Source organism: Pempheris klunzingeri, chromosome 8 (genome assembly GCF_042242105.1).
Source record: "Pempheris klunzingeri isolate RE-2024b chromosome 8, fPemKlu1.hap1, whole genome shotgun sequence".
Taxonomy (NCBI): Eukaryota; Metazoa; Chordata; class Actinopteri; order Acropomatiformes; family Pempheridae; genus Pempheris; species Pempheris klunzingeri.
In genome coordinates, this window is record NC_092019.1 from 8,798,658 (window position 1) to 8,822,494 (window position 23,837).

Genomic DNA, 23,837 nt, shown 5'->3' on the forward strand with positions numbered 1-23,837 from the left:
CTCACACAGAGACTGCGCTAACCCTGTCAGGGACTCCTCTTGTCTGAACCGGGATAAGGGACATTGTTGTTGTTGAGAGGTCACAGCCCAGCGGAGGCTCCCTCGGACTCGGTGAGTGTTTTTTATCATCACTGCTGCGGTTTTCCTTCAGTCTGTGATGAGATGTGATGTGATGTGAGGACGCTGTCTGCTCTTCCGTAGCACCAGCTGCTAGCTTAGCATGCTAACGTGTGTCAGGAGGTTAGCTAGCTCGCTGCTGCAGCATCAGCAACCACAACCAAAGAGGTTAAAGCTGGATATTAAATCGTTACACCAGCTTTAAAAGACACGGCGTTAAGCTTCTTGTTTGTAATGTCATATTTATAGGGCTTCGTAAAGTTACTGGACGGGTTAGCTACTTCATGTCCGTGTTAGCTTAAGAAGTGGATTGAACAGGTAGAAGTGACAGATTGTAAGGTGAATTCAGGTCATAAAATTAGGATAAAATCGCTTATGGTTGCCATTGTTATTATAAAACATTATCATCCAGCTCGTCTGGTGTCATGTTGTTGGTCCCAGTCATGTGAATCAGACAAATAATGTGGTACTTTGTCAAGTGAGTCTTCAGAAAGCTGCAGTCTTGTGACATTGCAATCAAATCAGACACTCCAGGTAGATATAGATATTTAACTGGACAGGTATTATTTACTCCTGACCTTTAAGAGAGGTCATGAAATAAGGCCATGGCAGAGTGTAGATCCTTGATCTATTGCTAATATATATGTATATCCACATTTCATGTTTGGTTTCTCAGCCCCAGGCAGCCTCAGCCCATCTGTGCCCCAGGAGGGAAGCTACATCCTCGGCCACAGGCTCCAGGAAGCCAGCCCTCCTGTAGTCCACCATGGACGAGACAGATGTGGAGCGTGAGCCTCTTCTCTTCTCTCTCAATTACTTTTTTAATGTCTTCCTCTATTCAGCTGCTCTGTTTGACGTGCATATAGCCACGTGTGTTTACTCTATGTTTCTCTTCTTTCAACATTTTGATCCTTCTACTCCGTCTCTGTTCTGTTGTCCTGTGTTTTCCCTCTAGAGGTGACCCTGGCTCTACTCGATGCGGCCACTGATAAAGACTCAGAGGTCCAGGAACAGGTCAGAAAGTCTATGTTGACCCTGGGAAAACAGCAGCCAGACAGAGTGCTAGCCATGTGTCAGGACTACCTTCTGAAACACCCAAAGGTAAGGTAAAGTAGGGCTGAACTACTCCAATAATCCTAGAATAGTTCACAGCTATCAAATACTATTTTTGCTTCAAATGCATATCCCTACTTCTTATCTTATATGTTTGCCACGTGTGATGTTGGCGTTTTTTTGTTTGGCTTTTATTTTGAAGCACTTTGAATCAATGTCTGTTGTAGGAAAAGTGCTGTATAAATAAACTACTTGCTTTGCACTGTGTGATCACACTGTACACATTAAGGGCGAAGGTCCTCTATGCCTTTGATTTCTGATTGTTACTGATACATTTGTGTTTCTTGTTTTATTAAAGATTTGTCTAGACTCCAGTAACCCCTCCAAGCAATAGACAGCGGCTAATCTGTTAAACCCGGTCACACTTAGGTGGCCTTTAGCATGTGGTTTGCTGGCCTGTTACAGACAGCATGCAGAGTCACACACAGTTCACACATTAAGAAGATGTAAACATTGCAATAAGTAATTGTGTGTGTGCTTTTCTGCCAGACGGTCCGACATTCATGCTGAGGTTTTCAGATTTCACACACATCAGTCAAGCGGCATGTGATTTTTCTATTTCAAATTGGCTTTAAAATCTCAAAAAGTAGTGACAATGCCCATCATAGTTGCCTAAAGCTTAAGATGTTGCCCTCATTACAGTCCAAAAATAGACAGAGAAAAGCAGCAAATCCTCACAGTTAAAAGGTTTCACACTTTTGTTCCTTAAATTACTGAAACAATTAATTGTCAAAATAATTAATTCTGATGATGAATTGATTGATTAATCAACTTAACGTGTCATCTTTTGTGATAAAGTTAATTTGCCAGATAAATTAAAGTTACTGGACTTTCTAAAACATTCTCATTTGTTTTAAAATTTGTAAATGTTTTGGATTTAATTTCCAGATATAAAGATATAAAATGGTACATACTGCCCAAACCTAATTTGTGTCTATACTTCATGTTTAAAGTAATTCTAATAATCCTTAAATTAAGTTTTTCTTTGCAGTTATTTTTGCACACAGAAATTTCACCATAGAGCTGTGAATCAGCTTGTGTTTGATGCTGCAACATCTTATCATACTGTCACAGCCTCTGACTCTGATTATCAGATGATGGCATCGTCACTCTGAGGAAATGTGTTGGGAAACATCAGTGACTTAGCACAAAGGAAGTGCTTTTTGTTATTAAGATGGCATGATTGTGCTGTATAATGTTTTACTTTGCCTCTGTGAAAGCCAATTGCAAACATTGTACTTTGCATTTGGTGCTATTTAATACAAATGAATAAAGGCTGTGCCAATAATCTGTATACCACACTTTTTTCATCTTCCTCTTCCTCCTCCTCCTCATCTTCCTCTAGCTGGCAGTGAGCCACAGAGTTGTGATTCTTCAGACTATTGAGCTGATTGTGGGCTGCAGGATAGAGGAGATCAGTTACCCCAGGATAAAGAGCATCGTCTCCCTGGCCTCAGATGAGATGACGCGATCAAAGGTACAACAGGAGACCTCAGTTATTTATTTTCTGTTTCCTGCAGAGGGCAGATGATAACTTATCTTCCTTGTTGTTTTCTTCATCTTCCTGTTTCACTCAGGATGTCATCCCTGATTGGCAGCAGGCAGCCAGTAATATCTTGGTTGCCGTTGGTAACAAGCACATCAATGACATCATGGAGGAGATACTAAGCAAGTTTCAGCCAGGGCTCCTTCCTCACTTCTTTGTGGTCAAGACACTAGCAAACCTTTCTGACTCCAATGGTAAGAAAATATTTACACACGCACAAACACAAAGAAACCACACATTGGCCTTTTTAAGGAACACACACACACACACACACACCAGGAAATCAGAGCTTTGGCTCACATGACAGGTAATGTTGAATGTTGAGAAAGACATGAACCTGTTAAATCTGTCCAAAAACAGCATTTGCAGGTAGTTGAGGAAGTCCAGAGCCACTGAACTGATGAGGATTTTATCGATTTATAATAGATTAGAATTGGGAATGGAAATTCTGATAAATGTACAATCCTTTGTCCTGCTGTCAAAGTTACCTTGGTGCATTAATTTAAAACATCACTAAAACTTTACGGTGTAATGAACAAATAAATACGATATCCACACTGACAGTGAAGCGAGAACAGACATTGTGACCTTTAAATAATGCTCCATTTCAGCTCCATTTTGCTGGAGCACCATGCCAATAAAAGCCACTGATGTAATTAAACTTTAAGTCTTTGTTCATACTGTGGATGAGGAGGGACTGTACTAAACTCCTGATATTAGATTAGTAAATGATATTAAATAACTCTGTGGTTGTTGACAGTTTCTGAGTTGCTGTCCTTTTTTGTCCACAGAATGGGCAACAGCTTGTTGATTGCCAACAATTAGCATAGAATTATTAAAGGAATTAAAAACTAAAGCCAGTTTTAGTAGCTCTTACACATTGACCAGTACAGAGATGCATACATACAAATGTCCATTTACTTTGATGCATAATGTGATTTTAACATGATGGGAACTACTTATCAGTACAACAAAGGATTACAGTGTATGTGTCCCTGCCTTGCAGGGGAAGTGGTAAGTAACTACAGGTTGTTAATGGTGTATTCCTGTTCTTGTTCTCTAGTTTATGGCATGGTACCCTTCCTGAATGCTATTCTGGGCACCATGTTGCCCATGCTGAGCATGGCCAAGCAGGACAACATGAAGTGGGTCTTCTCTTCTGGTGAGAACCTCCCGACATACTTTTTTAGACTGCCATAATTAACCCCTCTCCAAAAACCCAACCTCCAGCTATACTCCTACAGAAACATTAAACGTTAAAAATATGCAATTCTCCCCATTCTCTGCTCTCCCTAATCTCCCTTCGCCTTTGTGCTTCCAGCTTTGTGTCATTTCAGCGACAGTATCTTGGAGTACCTTGCCAACCTGGACAAGGCTCCAGATCCCACTGTCAGAAAAGACACATTCTCCAGTGAAATCTATGCTGCTTTTGACATCCTCTTCAATAACTGGTTACAAAGCAGGGAGTCTAAGGTAAGGCCACTACAGGTCAATGTTGGCAGCTGAGTTTCATATATACAGCGAACTAAACAACCTACAAAGACACTGTACATTTAGCATGGAGTACAGGACAGGAGTAATGTGTAAGAAAATTGCATCTCTGCACTCTGAGAGCACTTTTCTGGTGTAATTCCCAAATGAATGAAACGACATTTTAAACTACCATCTTGGGCATAGTTTCAATCTGTGAAATGTTTTTTTCTTCTCTTAATAGTGTAGTAACCATACAAGTTCTTTTTTGTGCTTATTTTTAGTCTATGCTTGGCTTTCTTAACCGTGTGTAATAATTTAACCGCTATCCCTTCGTGCTGCATTACAGAGGGCAGGGAGCATATTAGAGCTAATTATGGTTCAGTGGAGCAACATTCACATCTCAGTTCAAAAGGGAACGGAGTCTGCAATATACAGTTTTAAAATCAATGCCCACAAGTGGCCCACATCTAGTTGATGTTAGAAATAAGTGAATCTATGAATCCATGTCTGTCCCCTGACCCCTTTTCTGTCTTTCTGTCTCTGTGTGTTCCAGTTGAGGCTAACAGTAGCTGAGGCAGTGGGCTCTATGTCCCATCTAATGGCCAGTGATAAACTGGAGGAGCAGATTCCTAAACTCGTTCCTGCCATCGTGTCTCTGTACAAGAAAAACAACGAACACTATGTCATTAGCAAGGTGGGTATGAGCTGCAGCACGAGAGCAGCGGACTGTTTATTGTGGATTTTGTAATGTGGATAATTTGTGTTGACAAACACTCTCTGTCCATCTCTAAATGGCTTTTAATAGGAATGACACCACCAACTGAGACTATTGATTTAGCTTTTTTTTTTCTGTCTTCTGCCTCTACTCAGAGTCTGTGCCAAGTGCTTGATGCTTCTGTCAACATGGGCAGCAGGGTGCTAGAGACACAACTGGACAATCTACTCTTTGCACTGCATCAACAGGTACACTTTAAGTACATACCAAAGTAAATACTGCAGCTTTAAGCTTGAATGAGCCAGATGACTGATGCATGACACATAAGCTCATAAAGAGGTGGAACCAGGCCGAAAACATACTTATAGAGTTTTACTCCTCCTATATTGATAAATCCAAACCAGCTATCATTGACCAGACTTTTTACCACTATTTTCCGTAGCTATTGAAGCTGTTTTAAGCTATTGTAAACAAATAATAACCTGGCAAATAAGAAGAAACATTTTCTAACTTTCAGCTGTTTCCTTGATTTGGCATCTTGAAAACAGTTAATGTGAATTCTAAAGAACTGATGAGAATAGAGCAACGTTATTGTGATGTGATAACTTGCAAAAGACAGGGTAGCTATCATTTGCTCTATTTGAAGGCAAGTATAAGTAATTATATACATGTTGGTCTGGAAGAGTCCACACTATTTGGGAATACGTTTTTAAAAAAGAAGTGCCATAGGCTTGACATCTTAACTTGGAATAAACAGGTTTTTACAGCAGTTTTCAGTATTATACAATGAATAACATCACAAAAATCCCATTAAGGTATCACAGGTTGTTGTAGCAGGATGCTACTGGGGTTGTTTTCAGATCAGAACGCTGAGGAGGGTGTGCCCATCAACAGACCTAGAACAAACAGAAGCATTATTATTACATTATGTCGGCTTTACCTGGATCTGTCAGGCCTGACTGCTGACTGCTGACGGCTGCTGTTTCCCAGCAGTCTGTAACCTTTCTATCACATGACATGGTTGGTGTCACACCCTCTATAATCCAGTCCAGTCCTCTGGCCTAGTGACGGAGTGGTCTACCGCACTGAAATGACAAATCAGTGACTAAATAGTGGCAGACTGCCCGGATTACCCCTTACGATCTTAGTTTCACCATATGCGGCACTCTTTTGGATCAGTCAAGTGACTGTCAGGGAGTCATATGTTTTCATAACCATGCTGACACTTGGTCCGATGCCTCGACTGTTGCAACATTTTACCACAATGACTCTGTCAATGATGTGTGTGTGTGTGTGTGTGTGTGATCTGAATGTTTTGGTGACAACAGAGGTGGTGACAATTATTTCACCATGTTACCAACGTATCAGTGCTCACCAGAGCTCACATAAAACGGTTGTTTGAGGGTGCACATATGGCTGCCACAGAGAACAGTATAACATTTCCTTTGTCTCCCCAGGTGTCCGCCCCTGTTGATTATAGTAACCCTCCTACTGTCAAGAACCACAACGAGGTCCTGCGCTGCTTCAGCTTACTAGGTACTAAAGACTGTTGTTGCCACTGCACCAAATGATACAAATTTATGTACATTTATATAAGAAAGTCTGTGGTGACCAAGTTAAATGTGGGTGTCCAACAGCATCAGGACTTTCTGTCTGTTTTAGTTCCCTAGAGTCACAAGAACAGTAATAGGATCATCCATTAGTGCACAGGACTCAATGTCCGCCCCGAGATAATCATATTAACTGACAGTTGGTCTACTTCTCTCTCCTCTCTCTTGACTTGCATGTCTCTCATGTGTTTTTCCCTGTGGTTTTGAATTTCTGTGACTGCTTATGTTTATTTCTGTTTATGTATTTCACACTTCAATGTCTTTCTTCCTACCTCCGCTCTTCTCCCCCTAGCTAACTCCTTCCCAGACCGTCTGGTCATGTTTGTCCTTCAGAAGCTGGAGAACAGTAATGAGCGAAGCAGGGTGGGCTCCCTGGCCGTCCTTCGACACCTCATCAACTCAACCAGTGAGAGAAAAAACGCATGTCCCCAGCTCATCACATATACACTTACCTACTCCACACACATAAATGACTGATTTGATGTAAAGAGTGTTAAAGTATACATTTTATTTTAGTTACTTGTATTGAAAAAAAAAAGGAAAACTTTTTGCGTTTAGATCATTGACCCTCTTCAGTTTTCTAAATTGTACAGTGCAGAAGTTCGAACAAACATGACAAACACAGTGTTTTTCACTGCAGCCCGCACAGCCAAACTGTTTCCCACTGTGTGAGAGTGAGCATCTAGCTGTTTGATCTCAGTTGTCAAACATGGTTTGAAAAATTGGAAATCTGAGTGTGGAAAAGTAGGGAATTCTGAAAAGAAAAATGTGTAGAAGCCCTGAATGATATCACGGTATTAGTTTATATGTGCGCACAGTCATGCAGACAACTAATTCTATGTGTATTTGTGTGTGTGTTGCAGCGTCCACAATGGAGAGTAAGAAGCTGCTAATTCTGGCCAGCATCAGGCAACCAATGGCGGACCACAGCAACAAGGTAACACGCATGTGGACACACACAGTCTTTATATGACTATTCACTGTCCATTATTAATCACAAAAAAAATCTCTTCAACCCCCCCCCCCTCCGTGTCCCAGGTGAAGAAGCGTGTGGTCCAGGTGATCAGTGCGATGGCTCATCACGGCTACCTGGAGTTAGAGGGAGGCGAGTTACTGGTTCGATTCATAGTTCAACACTGTGCCTTACCTGACACTTATCAGGTATAACTCTGGTTTTGTTTCTGTCATTTATTCATTTATGTTTACTCTTGTATGTGTGACTCATGTAATTATGGTAAATGAGTGGTACTTTTACTTTCTGAATCTTCTAAAAAGAGAATTGCTACTCAAGTACTTTTGAAAATTTACAATCTTATGTTTAACAAACCTGATAGACAACAAGAGGTCGAAAAAAACAGTGATCAAGCAGAAACAGACATGAGGTCAGTAGATCAGAGCAGCAGATGTTGGTGCTCAGGCGTTTCATACCTGCTGAATCTGAAACCAACAAACAGTAGATGGTGCTTTCCAACCAAGTGACTAGTTGCTCAAACTTGAAATGGTTTGCATTAGAGGAGAACATCTGAGGGGATGGAATATAAAAAGTTTATTTGTGCGTGATTGTGTCTGTGTGTGTCCAGAGAGGCCAGAGGCCCACCGATCCAGAGGAGGTGACTAACGAGGCACTGAGGACGATGTGTGACAACACCCTTCATCTGCTAACCACCACTGTCGGACGACTAGCTGACGTACGTTCGCCTGTCTGTCTGATCTGTTGGTGGCTGATTGATCTGTGTTACTCATATCGTTTCCCTGCTAATGTTGTTGCAGCTGGAAGTCTGTGAAGCTTGAGCTCTATATGGATTAGTTGGGGTTAATTTTATGTTAAACATTGTTCAGAGACTTAACACGTATGTTTTGTTGTGTCTTCATAGGTGCTATGGCCAAAGCTGCTGTACTATGTGACCCCTTCACAGTACAGTAACGCCACTACTCCTCTGTGTAAGAGTCTGATAGTGCTGGGCAACAAGAAGAAAAACAACCAGGAGCCCAGCTTCAACATAGACTTTACACAGGAAGGTAGGGGAATGTTTACTGACCAGTTAAGCAGATATCTCTGTGATAGTTATATGCTGTGTGTGTCCCACGTTAGATATAAGTCAGTCATAAATAGGAGGTGTGAATTATGGGAAAGATGTCGAATTGAACAGGGCTAAATGTGTCTGATCTCTCTCCTCCAGTCAACCTGCCCTCCCCTCAAACACTAATGATCAGACTGCTGGTGAGTAAATCCAACTCTTAAACACATTTTTTAAACTCTGATGACTTCATATGGAGCTAAATGTTGGCCACTGTTCCTCAAGCATTGGCTAAACTGCATCCATTTTGTGTCTAGATTATTGATCAATGACTGATAACAGTCTGGAGAAACACATTGTAATTAAATATAACTGATGAATTGCACTTGCTAATTTAGGTAAATTGTTTATCATGCCAAATAATCCATATTAGTTGTCAAGTCTGATTTTTAGTATATTAATATTTAGAGTGGCTCTTGTATATTTAACATGGAGAAGGGATGAAATGAGTTGTGGTGCTATTTTCTTTAAGTCAATGGAAGTTTGTCATTTATAACATTCCTGAGTTGAGGTTTGTTCCTCTGCTTGCCTTGGTGTGTCGCAGATTAATGCAGCGTTCCCGTTCAACAGCAGAGGCCACGGCGCGCCGTCTCTGTCTCTCCTTCAAATCCTCAGCATCAACATTCACCCCAACACAGAGATCCTCTGGGAGAAAGAGATTCCTCCTCTGCTTTCAGTGTTAGAGGGTATGGAGATATGTGGATATAATCTTTTATATGTATTTATTTATGTAAAGTAATAACTTTGGAAGAAGCCTTTCTTTCCTGTCATGACACCAGAGTTGATACTTAAGCCTTGAGCCTGGGTCTTTTTATCCTTTTTCATTACTCATGCACAGTAGTTTGCTCCTCTGTAGTTAAGTAGTCTGTGTTTTTGTTTGCAGAGTCAACAACAGAGAACCTCGACAAGAAGCACTGGGATGAGAAACTGCTGAAGGTGTGTTTTATTTTTTATCAGGCTATTTATATACAGTAGATTTAGACTGTTAAAGAGGCCTATTTTCACAAGAGACTATGCTGTCAGCTTTATTTGCCTGTATAGATATGGAAACATTCAAATCTGACCTGATTTAGTGAAATGTCACTCTAAATATGATTCAAAATTGTTTTCAGCTCTTGTCCAAAACCCTGGCTTCTATTGATGATGACAAGTGGGTGTGTCAGCTGGCAGCTGAGTCAACAAGATACCTCGCCACATATAACAACGCCTTAGAGGAGAAGGTAAGTGCTTTCAGCAGCTTTTTAACCCACAATTCAAGCAAGCAAGTTGAATGCGAGCTATTCCTTTGGTGTAGTTACTAATGTTTGTCCAGTGACATTAAATAAATGGACTAAGGTTTGTGGTTTTTGGAGTTGCTAACCCCACACAGCGCCCCTAATGTAGAGCTTGTTGGTCATAATTAAACTCAAAAATCTGACTGTAGGACAGTGGTTCCCATTCTTTGGAGATCATGACCTCCTTAAACGGAGTCATTTCTCCTTGTGACCTAACAGTTAGTGTGTGCACAGTGAGGTGAACAGTTAAACCCACCCCCACCAAAGCATGAAGAGTAGAGGCTTTGTGCTGTTTTTTTAACAATAGAAATGTAAAATCTTGAAAAATGTTGGATGAAAGCTATTGATGAGGAACATAGATGGGAGAACAGTAAAGTACATATGGCTCCATGTTGGCGCAGTGGCTCTCCCTCACCATCTTCTGCATCTTGTAAATTTCCCCCGTTGTGGGACCAATAAAGGATTATCTCATCTTATATATGACAATGATGTATTTTGCATTTTTTTTCTCCTAGAGCTTCCTGTATCGATGTATAGGAGTGACTCTCCAACAGTGTTTCAATAAGGAGCTGGTTAAAAAACAGCTGCATGAAGTCCTCCTCATGGCACGACACAATGATGCCATTGAAAGAGAGGTATTTTAACAGATGTCATATGATGATTTCTACAGTTCTGCGGTATTGCAAAAGGAAACATCTCTCAATAATTAGTACTGTGTGTTTCAAACCTGGACAGCTTTAAGATCTAACGTATGGTTTCTGTCTGTATCTATCAGGGAGTTGCAATGGGAGTCGGCCTCTGTGCCAACAGCCACTTAGAGGGAACTCTGGCCAAGCTGGATGAGTTCGGCAAGTCAGACGCCTTCAAGAAGTCTCCTAGCATCTTCAACCTTCTCAAAGTACAAGGAACCTTTTTGATATATCACAAATTAAAATGTTTCTAACAATATTACTTCAGCTAAGAGCTACAAATGTCTTTGCCCTCTCCTTCCTTTCCTGTCCTCAGGAGCGTAATGATGTTGAGGTAGAGAAGGTGAAAAGCACGTTAATCTTGTGTTATGGTCAAGTGGCTTTTAACGCACCTCCAGAAAAGATACTGAACCGCATTGATCAAGACATCCTTCGCTCCATCAGTAAACACTTCAATACCAAGGTAATGCCAGCACTAAGGTAACATTACTTTTTTTTATTAAAGAGGAGATCTCAGACAAATATTTAGCATACAGAGAAAAATGACGCTGATGATAAAGAGAAACACGCTGTGTCCATCAGTGTGTGATGATCATGTTGTACCATCGTTCGCTCTCCGTCCATTGAATATGCACTTCTTTTTAGTCATGTAAACAAACCATGCACCAATACTCGGTTCAACCACGTACTCGACTCTATCAGCGCAGTTTTTCTGACCAGCTGCGCGGTGACTAGCAAACAAGTGGCAGGCTTATTTCAATGAAGTAGCGCAAATCCATTTGGTATTTTGGTGGAAACTGGGTCTCCGACTTGAGAATGGACGTCTCAGAACCACATCTGTTTCTGGCGCTGCTGCTAGTCGGCCAAGACCTACTGTGCCACTTTGTTTTTGTCGGTGCCCTTGAATGATTAAAACAGAAACCATGAATTGAATCTTGCAGGTAAGAGGTCTATATATTTGTATGTGCGCTTATGGATTTATCACCTCTGTTTCAGGTTCTGGGGATTAAAGTAGAGACAAAGGTATCGTGACAGGAAGACCAGGGCTGTTTCTCTTAATAATTCTTGCTGGGTTAACTTCCTCTCTCATATTGCTCTCCTTCCTCACTCTTAACTCTGCATACTTGTGGTGATATTGTCTCTAAGTCGAAACAACAGCAACAACAACTTGTTTTCCTTAAAGCTTTTTGCTGGATCTCAGTTATATTTCACAATGGTAGCAGCAGATTTTAGTATCCATTTCTATATCTTCATTCATTATTAAAATGTATCCATTGTGGTTGTGGAACACATGTTGATTTTAAACTACAGTTAGGTTTGAGCAAACAATTTGGAGAACACAGACCACCATGAATGTTGACTTGATGAACTGAATTGATGTTATGCTCATTGTAATGAGTGACAATGTTCTACGTCAGTGGAATGTAGCATTAAGTGATACACCAGCAAAAAGCTTTTGAGTATCAAACACTCGCCACATATAAGCTTGGAAGGTGGCTTTTTAAAAGTTGCATCTACTTTGAGCTTTGAAAAGAGCTGAGATTCTACAAAGCTTTCTGTGTTTTTCCCCAGATAATTACTGAAGTGTACACAAATATAACATTAAGAAGTTTTGGCTTGTGTGACTAACAACTTTATCACCTGATGCTTGCAGCTGATTAAGAACCAACATGCCTGCTACACAGGACACTGTGACTTATGTACATTTAAATGTTTTTTTGGAGGAAAGCGTCTTGTTAAATTACCATTGTTGAGGTTCACATATTTGATTCTTTTATAAAGCTGGTTTACAATTTGTTTTTTGTCTGATGCAAATAGTTTTGAACAAAACACTGTGACACAAGTTGCATTTACACTGAGGTTTTTCCACACATTTTTTTTCTAATGATCTACGCAACTCTCTCTCTCTCTCTCTCTCTCTCTCTCTCTCTCTCTCGTTCGTAATTTCCTAACAGCTCTGTGTTGTCTTTAGGCCTTGTGTCTGTCACCTCTTAGACCAGAGCCTGCAGGTGGTTTGCTGTTGAACGAATCTCCTCTAATCACACAACTCTGATTTCTAACTTCTCTCCATCCATAGGAATGGAGGATCAATCAACACTACTTGATTGATTGATGGGCTGAGCCAATTGATTGATTCATTTTGATATTTCTGATATGATTTTGGATTGTTTTTGCTTTTGCTGAAACTCACTAAAGTTGCATCTGCTGAAGGGTCTGCGGTTCTTGTTTCTATTTCTGACATTTCGGGAAATGCAGTTATCCAATTTTCCTCATATTCAGCCTGCTTTTTTTTTCTTGACCTGAATTGTTTGAGCTGTGTATGTCCTCTCATTTATTCTACTTGTCTATCTTGTGTGTCCGTATTTTGTCAACATGCATTTGTGTGTTTCGACATTTCAGGACCTCACTATGAAGCTGAGTTTGATCCAGAGTGTTGGACTCATAGCCAAAGCCATCAGTGTGTGTGTGAAGAAGCAAGGCTACGTCTTCTCTCGCAAACAGGAGCTCATTACTGTTATGCTGGTCAGTAGTCAGTCATTTAAAACTCATTGCTGATGCGACAACAGTGGTTTCCTGATCTCAACTCCTGCTGTTATGTCAATCCTGGTCAGGATTTTATCAAGGCAGAGTCAGCTGATTCAATGAAGACTCCAGTACGCCATCTTGTGATGACAACCTGTGCCAACCTAATGTATCCTTCAGTTGAAAAAAAGAAAATACAACTGGACCCTCAGTGTCAAAGATTTACAGATTCACAGAATAATTGCAACAGCCAATATTTTCTCTCAAGATGTATTAATAGTTTACTTTTTGTTAATTATATTACTTGTACAATACTAATAATTTTATTTGTGTAGCACTTTTCAAGCACAACATGCTTTCCTTAGACAGCACAACAAACACCAGTATAAAAAAAAACATAAGAACAGTAAAGACAACAAAATACAAGCACACAAATATAAGACTGTTTAAAATAGACTTACAAATAAATCATCCAAGAGGTAAGAAATTGAAATAAACTTCAAATCGCGTGGTTGCACACCAGCTGTATAAACAAAATAAGACTAGTTGTCAGACAAAAAGGCAAGTCTGTAAATATTTGTCTTGAGACACAATTTAAAAGTGGAAACGGTGCCAGCAGATTGAATAATAACTGAATACTATGTATTGGTTGTGTTGTTCGTCACACAACATCTGTGGTATTCTTGCATTTTTCCAGAGGAGGTTCTGTCATTTCCCAGTTTTATCTTTGACCTTCAGTGCTTCAGGCCTCTGGACCCCGCGCTGTCTGAGAACGAGAGCTTTGACTTGCTAAAGGTGTGTGTGAACAGTGTGTTCTCTCTGCCACCTGAGACACACACTCCAGAGAAAACTAAAGAAGAGGAGATACTGGACCCCAAGCAGAGAAAGGTGACGTAAAGCAGAGTAGACACGATTCTTCGCTGATCATCGTAGCGCCATGGCTAGAAACTGTGACATCTTTCATGCTTTTATTCGCTTTCATTCACAAACTGTAACCTACACCGTACATTTGCTGCTGACAACTTTATAGCTAGCCTTTCCCTGTGGTCCATTTGATCCACTGCCATTCTCTCTCTCTCTCACTGACAATTCTAGTGATGATTGCCTTTGTCCATTCAGTGGTCTGCAGTGTTTTCACTGCACTTTTTTGTCTCTGGTCGCTTGGAGCCTCGACAGAGTAGAGTTGAGCTGAGTCGGTGCCAAAAGGGGAATTAGTCATGTAGTTTTAACTCATATTAACTCAACCCAATATTAACATTCCCTCTTGTGTAGAGAGACGCTAACCCTCTGAAACATGTGTAATCCATAAAATGTTTTGTGCAACATTTTCAAATGCTGTCAAACTAACGTGTGAATGTGTACAGGCATTGTACAAGGACACGCTGGCTGCACTGCAGGAGCTGCTGAAAAGTATTCTGGCCAAGGATCCCACACCTGACGGCCTGCAGAGTATCTTCAAGGTGAAGTGGGGTGTTTCAGACTAATCAGCTCTTCTCATCTTTGGCCAGTAATATTTGTGTCAATGCCTTATTCTGTTGTTTTAAATTGTAAAAAATGTACAGCTTCCTAATTTCTTTGAACCTCAAGAATTTCCACATTAGATGATAGTTTTATTTAGCAGCTTTCAATCTAGATTTTGACCAAGTTAGTATCATAACCAAACAGTTCTTTAGCTACCCCTGCCCACTACGATCAAATCCCACCACTTTTCCTTGTGTGTCTCCTCTCCTTTTTCCTCTTGGCCTGTTTTTCAGCTGTCTAATTAAAAGCAATGATTGGCATCAGTGAACTGTTGAACATTAAGAGGTAACGTTCCTGACATGTTGACATGTTGTCTGACATGTATCACTGCCCTGTGCAGCACATTGAAACGTGGTTGAGCTCCGGACAGGACCACGAGAGGGAGAGAGCCGTCACAGCCACCGCTCACATACTGGCGTACTACCTAGATAATCTGACTGTCAAGGTACACACACACACACACACACACACACACACACACACACATACACACACACACACACACACGTATCTTGTGGGTTTGATTTTTCATCAACTTATCTATCCTGAGTGCACCACAGATTTCTGATGATGGTCATGATAACCATGGGTGTATAATCCTTGGAACTCATTCAAACTTTATCAATGATCCAAAATCAATCCGTACCTTATATTTATTCATTGAATCCACTGAATGTCAGTAAATGATCACTCACTGCTGATGTATTTTATCTTTACTTGATGTTAAAAGTAGAGCAATCATGTGCGCTTCCTCTCTTTTATTTCTGTCTCTAGAATATGGTGTCTTTCCACAACCTTGGAGCTCTGCTGGGTCGACTGTCTCCACGGTGTTCTGACCCTCACCCGGCAGTTCGCGCTGCTGCTATCGACTGTATATACACACTTCTCTACATACAGCTGCGCTATGAAGGTACAGAGCCTGATCTTTTACCTTTTCTCATTGTGTCACTTAATGAATATTAGAACAGCTTTAATCTAAAGTTTTTATGTTGACATACCAAGACTAGTGTATGTGAAGCCTGCTGTTTTGACTTGATTTTATTTCTTCTATTTTTCTCTGTGTGTGTAGGTTTCTCCCTAGATTATAAGGATGAAGCTGTGGACAGTCTGATTCCCCTAAAAGACCAACTAGAAAACCCTGACCACTCAGTGCTATATAAGGCCTGCTCTGACCTCACCAAGGTACACTTTCTACCTCTTAGACAGGCTGTCTTAAAACGTCTTCAAGTTTAACTTAGATATTACACGTATCGATTTACCTTTTGTGTCCTTGCCAAAATAGATACATTTTTCCTTTTTGCTATTACAGCAGTCTGTGACAAGCCGTTACTACAAACCTGTTGTTTTGCCTTAATTCTTCTTAACTGTCCACCTTAATATAGTTCTCCATGACTATTAATTTGTGTCGAGTCACAGCCTATACAGTAAAACTGTGCCTGTGTCTTTTCCTGTGTCTGTCAGGTGATGAGTAAACGTCTGCCGCAGCAGCAGCTGTCGACGTTGGTGTTCATGTTGTTTGAAGGGCTGGTTGATAGTCAGACAAACTGCTGCAGAGCTTCATCTGTCATCCTAAATACTCTGCTGAAGAACAGAGGAGGAGGACTACAAGAGCTGGTAACACACGAACACACTTAGACTCTCACACTCACCATTGTGGCATCTTTGCATCATTACATAGAAATCTATTATTTGACACACACACATCTGGTGTGGTGGAGTTGAAAACACAGTGCTTGTTTCTTTCTTTCTGTCTTTGTGTTGGATGGTGTCTATTTTAGGTCCCAGAGATGCTGGAGGTGCTACACGTGCGTCTGCAGAGCATCACAGAGGAGCAGGTGAGAATCAGTATTGCAATAATCCACATAGATATTTATTGTTCTGTAGCTCTCCTGTATTTTTTGATACTTTATGTTTTTATTAATGTAGACATGCAAACTTGATTCACTAGCTCATTTTTGCAATAATGATCAGCTCACTATGCAGTTATACACTGACTTTACCTGAGTATATCTTAATTATTTATTTTTCATAAGAAAGTAATAACTATCTATCGTCTTTGCTCTTTACCCACTAATGTCACACTGAAGGAAGTTTCTCATTGTGCTTTTGTTTAGGTTAGAGTGGCAGCGGGACAGACGGTCCTCATCCTGGCTTCTCAGCATCTACAGACTGTTATCAATACACTTGTCAATCAACCACTTCCTTATGACGGGTAAATATGTATACATGTCTATATATGTATATTTATATAAGCATTTATATAAGTCACTGTACCTCCATGTAGCCACAAAATGTTTCATCAAGTAAGATGCTTAAAGAGGAAGGTTTTACGTCTCTCTGTCCAGCTGGACCAGCGAGATGTGGATGGCCTTGGGTGCAGATCCCATGGTAGCCAATCAGATCATGGAGATGGTGATGGAGAAGCTTCTCATAATGGCGCCCTACGTAGACAAGAAGGAGTCGATGATCAGAGGAGGGACAACAAAGGTTGCAACCAATCAGCCCCTGGCTGTAAGTCACAGACACTCACTGAATCTGTTATATATTAAGATTATGTCATTCATACATGTTTCTCATGAATTAACATGTGCGTTTTTGTGTCCTTTGTTTCCAGATGACATGTGGTCTCAAAGAACTATTATTAAATGGGCAGAGTCAGGAGCCGGCAGTCAGCCTGTTTCCTCAGCTCTTCTCCTGTCTCACCGTCAGACTGGGAGCAAGTGTCGGGGTGTCGGCACCGAGGGACAACAACACTAGACAGACTGTCTCTGTTCATGTAGCAGGGTGGGCATGTTTTTTTTTTTTTTTATAGCTAGTGCAATGGCAACAAGGTTCCTTCTCTGATTAGTTCCATACACACTTAATTTAAGGTGTATTCGTTTGCACTAATAATTTGGCGTTTTTTGTGTTACAGGGTAGCAGCTGATGCCCTGCGAATCTTGTTAGCACGAGCCCAGTTAGATGAAGTGATGAAAAGACTGGATGAAGATAACGCCTGGGACGCAATGAAGGAACCAAATACACACATTACTGGAATTACACTACTGGCAAGGTATGTACACACAAGTACACACACTGAACTGGATGGGTTCAGTTTAAGATCAGAAATGAATACCAGATAACTCCTCCTGTAAAAGTCTAACTTGAGGATAAGTGGCTTGTACGTTTAAAAGTCATCAGAAACAACACATTTAAGTTCAGTTTGAACAGATTTCAAAAATGTTTTAATATTTGCTGCTTAATAAAACAAATCACCCTTATGCTTTACTTTTCACACTATTCTTATTTTTAATATAGGATTACATTTTACTTCCACTCCTGTATTCATTCTCGTTTCTGTCTCTCATAACTAGTAAATCTGTGTTCTGAATGAGTTGTCCATTCATTATATAAACCCTGTGTAAATGTGGCTGTGTTTGTCTGGACTACAGGGCTATGGCTAAGCATGCTGGTCCCAGGCTGCCCGCCATTGTGGAGTGTTTGTGTCCGTCCTTGAACAACATCTACGAATGCCAGAGAATCACGGTCACCGCTTTCTTCTCCGAGGTGATACACCATGAAATTGGTTTTTCATCAGTTTTTCATATACTTATAAACACTTAACCCCCATTTGAGTTACACAGTGAATGAAAACAGCACAAAATGTCATCACATTATAAAGAATATTCATCACCTTCTATTAACCAGCAGAACATGAATAATACGTTTTTCTCTCTCTCTCTCTCTCTCTAGCTCTTAAACCATCACGTGGTGACGGAGCTGATGCTGATAGATGTGTTGATGAACAACATGATGGAGAGGATTTCAGACCCCTGCTGCACTGTCCGCATGCTGTCTGTGCGGGGGCTTGGCAACATAGCTGTGGGATCCCCTGAAAAGGTACAACACACGAACATGAGGGCTTGTACCACCATATGCAAGTCAGCTGTTAGATCGCTGAGAGAAACACTAACGTTTTTGTGGGAAACGCCTTTCATCTCTCCCCCTTTCTTACTCTCACATCCTTCTCCCATCAGGTGAATAAATATGCCAAAGAGCTGCTGGCAGCCATGAGTTCAGGCATGGAGGAGAAAGACGATCCAGGTAGGTTGGCAGCAAAGTCATTTCCTGTGTGGGGAAAAAGTAAACTTATAGTAGTCTGTAGTCTGGCTGTCCTGATTTATTGTAGTAATTCCTAAATCTTACAGCCTGCTGGTTTGGGGTTTCACTTTCCTTCACCACATCCATCATGTTTATCATCCTGGATCATTAGTGGAAATGCTGTTTGTCATTTGTTTCCTCTGGTCTGCCTGCAGGTAAGCTGATCACGCTTGAAGCCATGTCAGGTCTTTCTAAAGTCCTCCTCTATCTGGACAAGAAGAATGTCCACTTACTTGTGGTCTATATCTTCATGAAGATTAAACCATTCTTGGAAAGTGTGAGTTTCCTTTACGTCTTTGAAGATGTAGTATGATGATCTATACTATATGACAACTCAGGATAATCGCAAGTATAGCAGTTATTTCAGTGGTGGCCATTAAAGCATCATACAGAAATTAATACCTTTGTTATTATTATTATTATTATTAAGAGCTGAGGTTGGTTTGTGTTCTGTAGCTCCTTTCAGCTTTGTGAGAGGTTGCTGCCCACATAAAGACACGTAAAACGCTAACAGTACCTTCTGCCTCATCCAGGAGAATGACGAGATCCGCTGTGCCTCCATCCATCTAATGGGGAACTTGTCCAAGTTTGGTTCAGGGGAGCCGGTGTTCAAAGACCAGATCCACAATGTTCTGGTCAGCCTGCTTCTACACCTGGTTGACCCAAACACACAGGTGGTCAAGGTACATGAGGAAATGAGCACACACAAACTTTCAAAACAGCTTTTTTTCTTATTGTGGATAAATGTTGGACCTACAGGGCAAACTGTTTCTGTTTTTTAATCTGTCCAGGCATGTAAGTATGCAATGCGAGTGTGTGCTCCTGTGGTGGGATCAGAGCAGATCACAACCATGTTTCAGAACCACCTGCATGAAGACAAGAGCTTGCACTACGGAGAGTTCATCAACGACCTCACCAAGTACCTGGTGAGACAGACTGTCAAACATAAGCTGGACCGAATCAGAACAATAATAGATCTTATAAAGTATGAAATGTATTCAGATGATTTTTGGTAAAGTTAGTTTGATTTGGATTCCCACAGGTTTTTTGTTGGTGTTTTCCTCAAAATGCAGAAACAATACTGTAAAAATTAAAAACAAAACCATTGGTAAATTTGCTGGCTTAGACTAGATGATATTGTTGAAATGCACAAGTGATAGTTATTTTTGTCTGATGTTGAGTGCATGTTTTGTTGTTCATAGATTCAGGACTTTCCAGGCATGTTGAACTTTTATCACATCTCAGTCATCCAGTTCTTCAAGAGCAACTGGCCTGAGGTCAGAGCAGGAGCTGCCATGTTCATAGGTACGACTATATGACTCTAACCTTGATTCATGTCATGAACATTAACATCTAAAACCTCCTGGAGAATAATCAGAGGTCTGAAATACAACTTTTGACATTATGCACACGTATGAAAGTGAAACCAGTGAACCTGAGTTGTATGATTTAGAAACAGTGTGTTCCTATATGATATGATGAGACCTGATCAGAAGTTGGTTGTGTGTGTGTGTGTGTGTGTGTGTGTGTGTGTGTGTTATCAGGGTTTTTGCTGGGGAATCTTTCCGAGGAGCATTTCACCCACCTCAACATGGGGACCATCACTAAAGGTGAGTCACTGCACAACAAACATTTAAACTCTTTACGTTTGTCTTCTGGTATTGACTGTGGTCATGTGTTTTTTTTCTCTTCAGGTTTAGTGATGCTGCTTCAGGATCCAGATCCTGTGGTGAGAGTGAAGGCCGCTGAGGCCATGGGACATTTCCACTGACACACAAAGACTTAAGACCTACACACAAATCTCAGTGTTTCCATTAGCCACCAGTGGTAGGTCGCCACTACGTAAAAACATAGAATATTTATGATTTGTGGTTTACAAAATCATCTAGATTTCATCACTTAACTGTGCAGTAAATGTATTCTAATAACAATTACAACCAAAAGAGGGACCAAAACAGGAAGAAATGTGGAGCAAGAAGCCAAACTATCAGATTTACCAATGTTACAAAATAAATAATACACTTTCATTCATGTGCACCAATGCATATATATTTGCTGTTAGCAGCTTTGTTTAGCTTCTTTTGACTCTACCATGGTACTTGAAAGAAAGTGTTAATTCTTAACAATATTTTAGTGACCAAAGACTGTGTTGCTGTCTTCACAGATAGACGTCTGTAGCGTTTAGCTCTTTGTCAGTGTGACAAAGCCAGAGATGTACTGTGACATAAACCATGAACCAGGAAGTTTCTAATGCAAAGGTTAAAAACAGGTTTGAACTTGAGTAAAAGGTTTTTTAGAATAAATATAGTTTCTTCAAGTATTACATGCAAATGATAACAGATATTCACATTTGAAGTACATGGAAACTGTTTCACATGACTCTGGTGTGTGTGCGTGTGTGTGTAGTCATATCAGCATTTTGTGATAGTGTTGTGGATGAAAGTTTTAGCTTCAGACCATCTCTTTCAGAGAGAGTTCCAGTGTAGAAAGCTTAGTTTTAGTGTCCTGAAGATCCTCCCTCTGATTAACAGGGCGTCTTTCTTTTCACCAATCTGCTCTGAGCTTTATCCCGGCCGTCCAGGAAGATCCGGTGACACATTTTAGATCAGTTAAATGTGCGGTACAGTGAGTAAGTTATTAGAGAAAAATAATGTGAAGTCTATGGTAGAGATAATTTAATGAAATGCTGAATGCAGAATTTATGCAGACTTCAATTTGTTTCAAGGTTTGTGTTTGCGTGTGAAGGATGTAACTGAAGGAAAACAGGAGAGTTGCTCAAATCGTCTAGCAATAACAAATGTTATTTTTCCCTTTATAACTAGTCTCTTACAGGAGGTCTCAGGCTTACTAATGGTCCTGTACACTAGCTAACATGTTAACTGGCTTCTTCAGAACAGAGTAAAGACAATTAATCTACCTATTGTAAGTTTTTCCAACCCCATGGACACACTGGTGTCAAGCTCACCTCCATTTCTAAGCCACAACGATGCTGTTTATGAATCACTGCCACTGCTACAGCTAAATGGCCACACTGGATACTTACATCTGTGGTCGAACTCGACCGTTTCACCTGCACATAGATTAAATTCCTCCTCACTTGCCACAGGAGCGTCCAGCCAGTGCTGCGTATGAACATCATTTACCACAAGAACAACGCCAGGCATCCTGTGGTAGCCGTCATAAACACACCAGCCAAATGACAGTTCAGGCACATTTTAACACGCTGAGCCTTTTCTGTTCATTGACACTTTTCAACTCCATATAACTCATCATTTTGAACATTTCCCACCAATTAAACCTTTACCTATCAGTGTTGTTAGGCAGAACAAACCAGTGTACGCATGCTGAGAACAGTTAGTGCCAAATGTTCATTGATAACATATTCTAATAGCACTATAGAGATCCTGCTGATGATTTTCTCTCCCTCACTTTGCACTTAATGGTATTTCCATGTCATTATTACATAAAATGGTGGAGGCTTGAACAGTTTCAGGGTGCGTTGTGGGTTTCATGTTTGCTCATGTGAATATATGTGTGAGCGTTGTGTTATGTAAAGATGCCTGCGTGTTACTTCTTACGTCTCTTACGTCAAATTAATTCCCAATATGTGTCCTCATTCAAATTCCTTTGGTGGTACAAAACATCCAGCAGATGAAAGCAATACATTGTTTGATCTAGAAAAAATGTTTCTATGTGTGTCCATGTTAATATTTCTGTTGCACTTTTAAACTCCGTCATGTCGTCCCTGATTTAAGAACTGAAAGGCAAACTAGGAGCTGAACTTGTTTGGTATATTTACCTATTTTTTTTAATCTTAATTTTCATTTCCTTCAAATGGGGAGGACATTTTTATGTTTTTGCCTGCAGACAAGGTCTTTGTGGGTAGAAAAAAAAATCCAACATTCACACAAATATATCAATCAAATAAAAAATGCTCCTCCTTGATCTCTATTTGTTGCATAATTGGTTCTGTGAACAGGGACTCATGGCTTCTAGCACTTTCTAACACTATGGCTTGGTTGAGGGTGAATGGTAAATAGTAATTAGGAATGTTCTTTTTTAAAAGCTGTTATGGACTTTATACCACGGATATGATTTTTCATGTCATCTGCCTGTTTTTTAACATGCCGAATGTCGTCAATGTGATTCCCAGTATGTGTGACACATGAAGGTATGGCCCAATGTGTGTGTGCGCTCAAGTGTGAATGTGTGCATGTTACTTTTGATGTGTTACTGGATAAGAAGAGAGAGTGGATGATGGCAATCGGTGTATCTTAAATGAACAAATAAACATATCCATCAGAATATAGCTGATTTGTATTTCTTTGGTTTGCAAAACTGAAATGAGTGTACTTTTCTTTCCTGTCCATGTGGGCGCAGTAAAGAGCAAAGCATTGCGATTGTCCACTAAAGACGCTAGTAAATCAAATGTTTGACGGGAGGCCAAAAGGACCACAGAGATCAGATGTAGCTTAGTTTAAATAAAAGGGTCTAATAATGAGTCCAGCAGTGTGGGAGCACTGCTGGACTCATTATTAGACCCTTTTATTTAATTATGCAGTATGTTTCCCTCACTGCTCTTCTTTTATATTCTTTGAGTTTTCTGCTCTTGCATCATATGTTTCACTCAAACTAAATGTTCCAGTGTTATTTTGTGATCAGCTGTGTCTCATAATGGAGCCTTTATTTTGTGACTGTGTGGACAGACTCATGTGAAACTGGACAGTGAGCAGAAGAAAGTGACATAGTGGGAATCTGCACCTGTTCTTCCTGTGTGAGTTATAACAGCAGCAGAGCACATATGGACCACTGAGCTCTTGTGTATGACTTTTACTTAAGTCACAGACAGACGGTAAACAAGTCTGTTGTGTGTTTCAGACAGAAGCATAACAGCACAGTAACAGACACCATTCTTCGTGCTTTACATTGGCTCTCTGTGAGACAGAGGGAGATGACCTTGGTTTGTCTGTCATATCCTTTCTTTATATATAGGAATGTATGTTTCACCCAAGTACAACATCTGAATTATTCTTATGCT

General features: G+C 40.4%; 1 protein-coding gene across 2 annotated transcripts; it reads left to right on the plus strand.

The window, feature by feature from the left end:
- The first annotated feature begins 803 nt into the window (after positions 1 to 803).
- Positions 804 to 23,106, plus strand: mroh1 (maestro heat-like repeat family member 1). Of its 2 annotated transcripts, XM_070834935.1 has the most exons (44): positions 804 to 905; positions 1,073 to 1,218; positions 2,576 to 2,707; positions 2,808 to 2,970; positions 3,840 to 3,938; positions 4,098 to 4,249; positions 4,803 to 4,943; positions 5,120 to 5,212; positions 6,422 to 6,500; positions 6,867 to 6,980; positions 7,438 to 7,511; positions 7,613 to 7,735; positions 8,155 to 8,262; positions 8,449 to 8,593; positions 8,755 to 8,795; positions 9,197 to 9,338; positions 9,536 to 9,588; positions 9,765 to 9,872; positions 10,442 to 10,561; positions 10,702 to 10,824; positions 10,932 to 11,078; positions 11,612 to 11,638; positions 13,016 to 13,138; positions 13,228 to 13,307; positions 13,885 to 14,026; positions 14,503 to 14,598; positions 15,000 to 15,104; positions 15,434 to 15,569; positions 15,729 to 15,841; positions 16,121 to 16,273; positions 16,438 to 16,494; positions 16,774 to 16,871; positions 17,005 to 17,170; positions 17,274 to 17,443; positions 17,574 to 17,711; positions 18,091 to 18,205; positions 18,392 to 18,538; positions 18,676 to 18,742; positions 18,955 to 19,076; positions 19,333 to 19,482; positions 19,591 to 19,725; positions 20,002 to 20,104; positions 20,344 to 20,409; positions 20,494 to 23,106. In XM_070834935.1, exons 1-44 carry the CDS (start codon positions 884 to 886, stop codon positions 20,568 to 20,570), a joined length of 4,911 nt encoding a protein of 1,636 aa, XP_070691036.1. In that variant the 5' UTR covers positions 804 to 883; the 3' UTR covers positions 20,571 to 23,106. The 2 variants fall into 2 exon arrangements, with proteins under 2 accessions (XP_070691036.1, XP_070691037.1); XM_070834936.1 differs by lacking the exon at positions 11,612 to 11,638.
- The last annotated feature ends 731 nt before the right edge of the window (positions 23,107 to 23,837 follow it).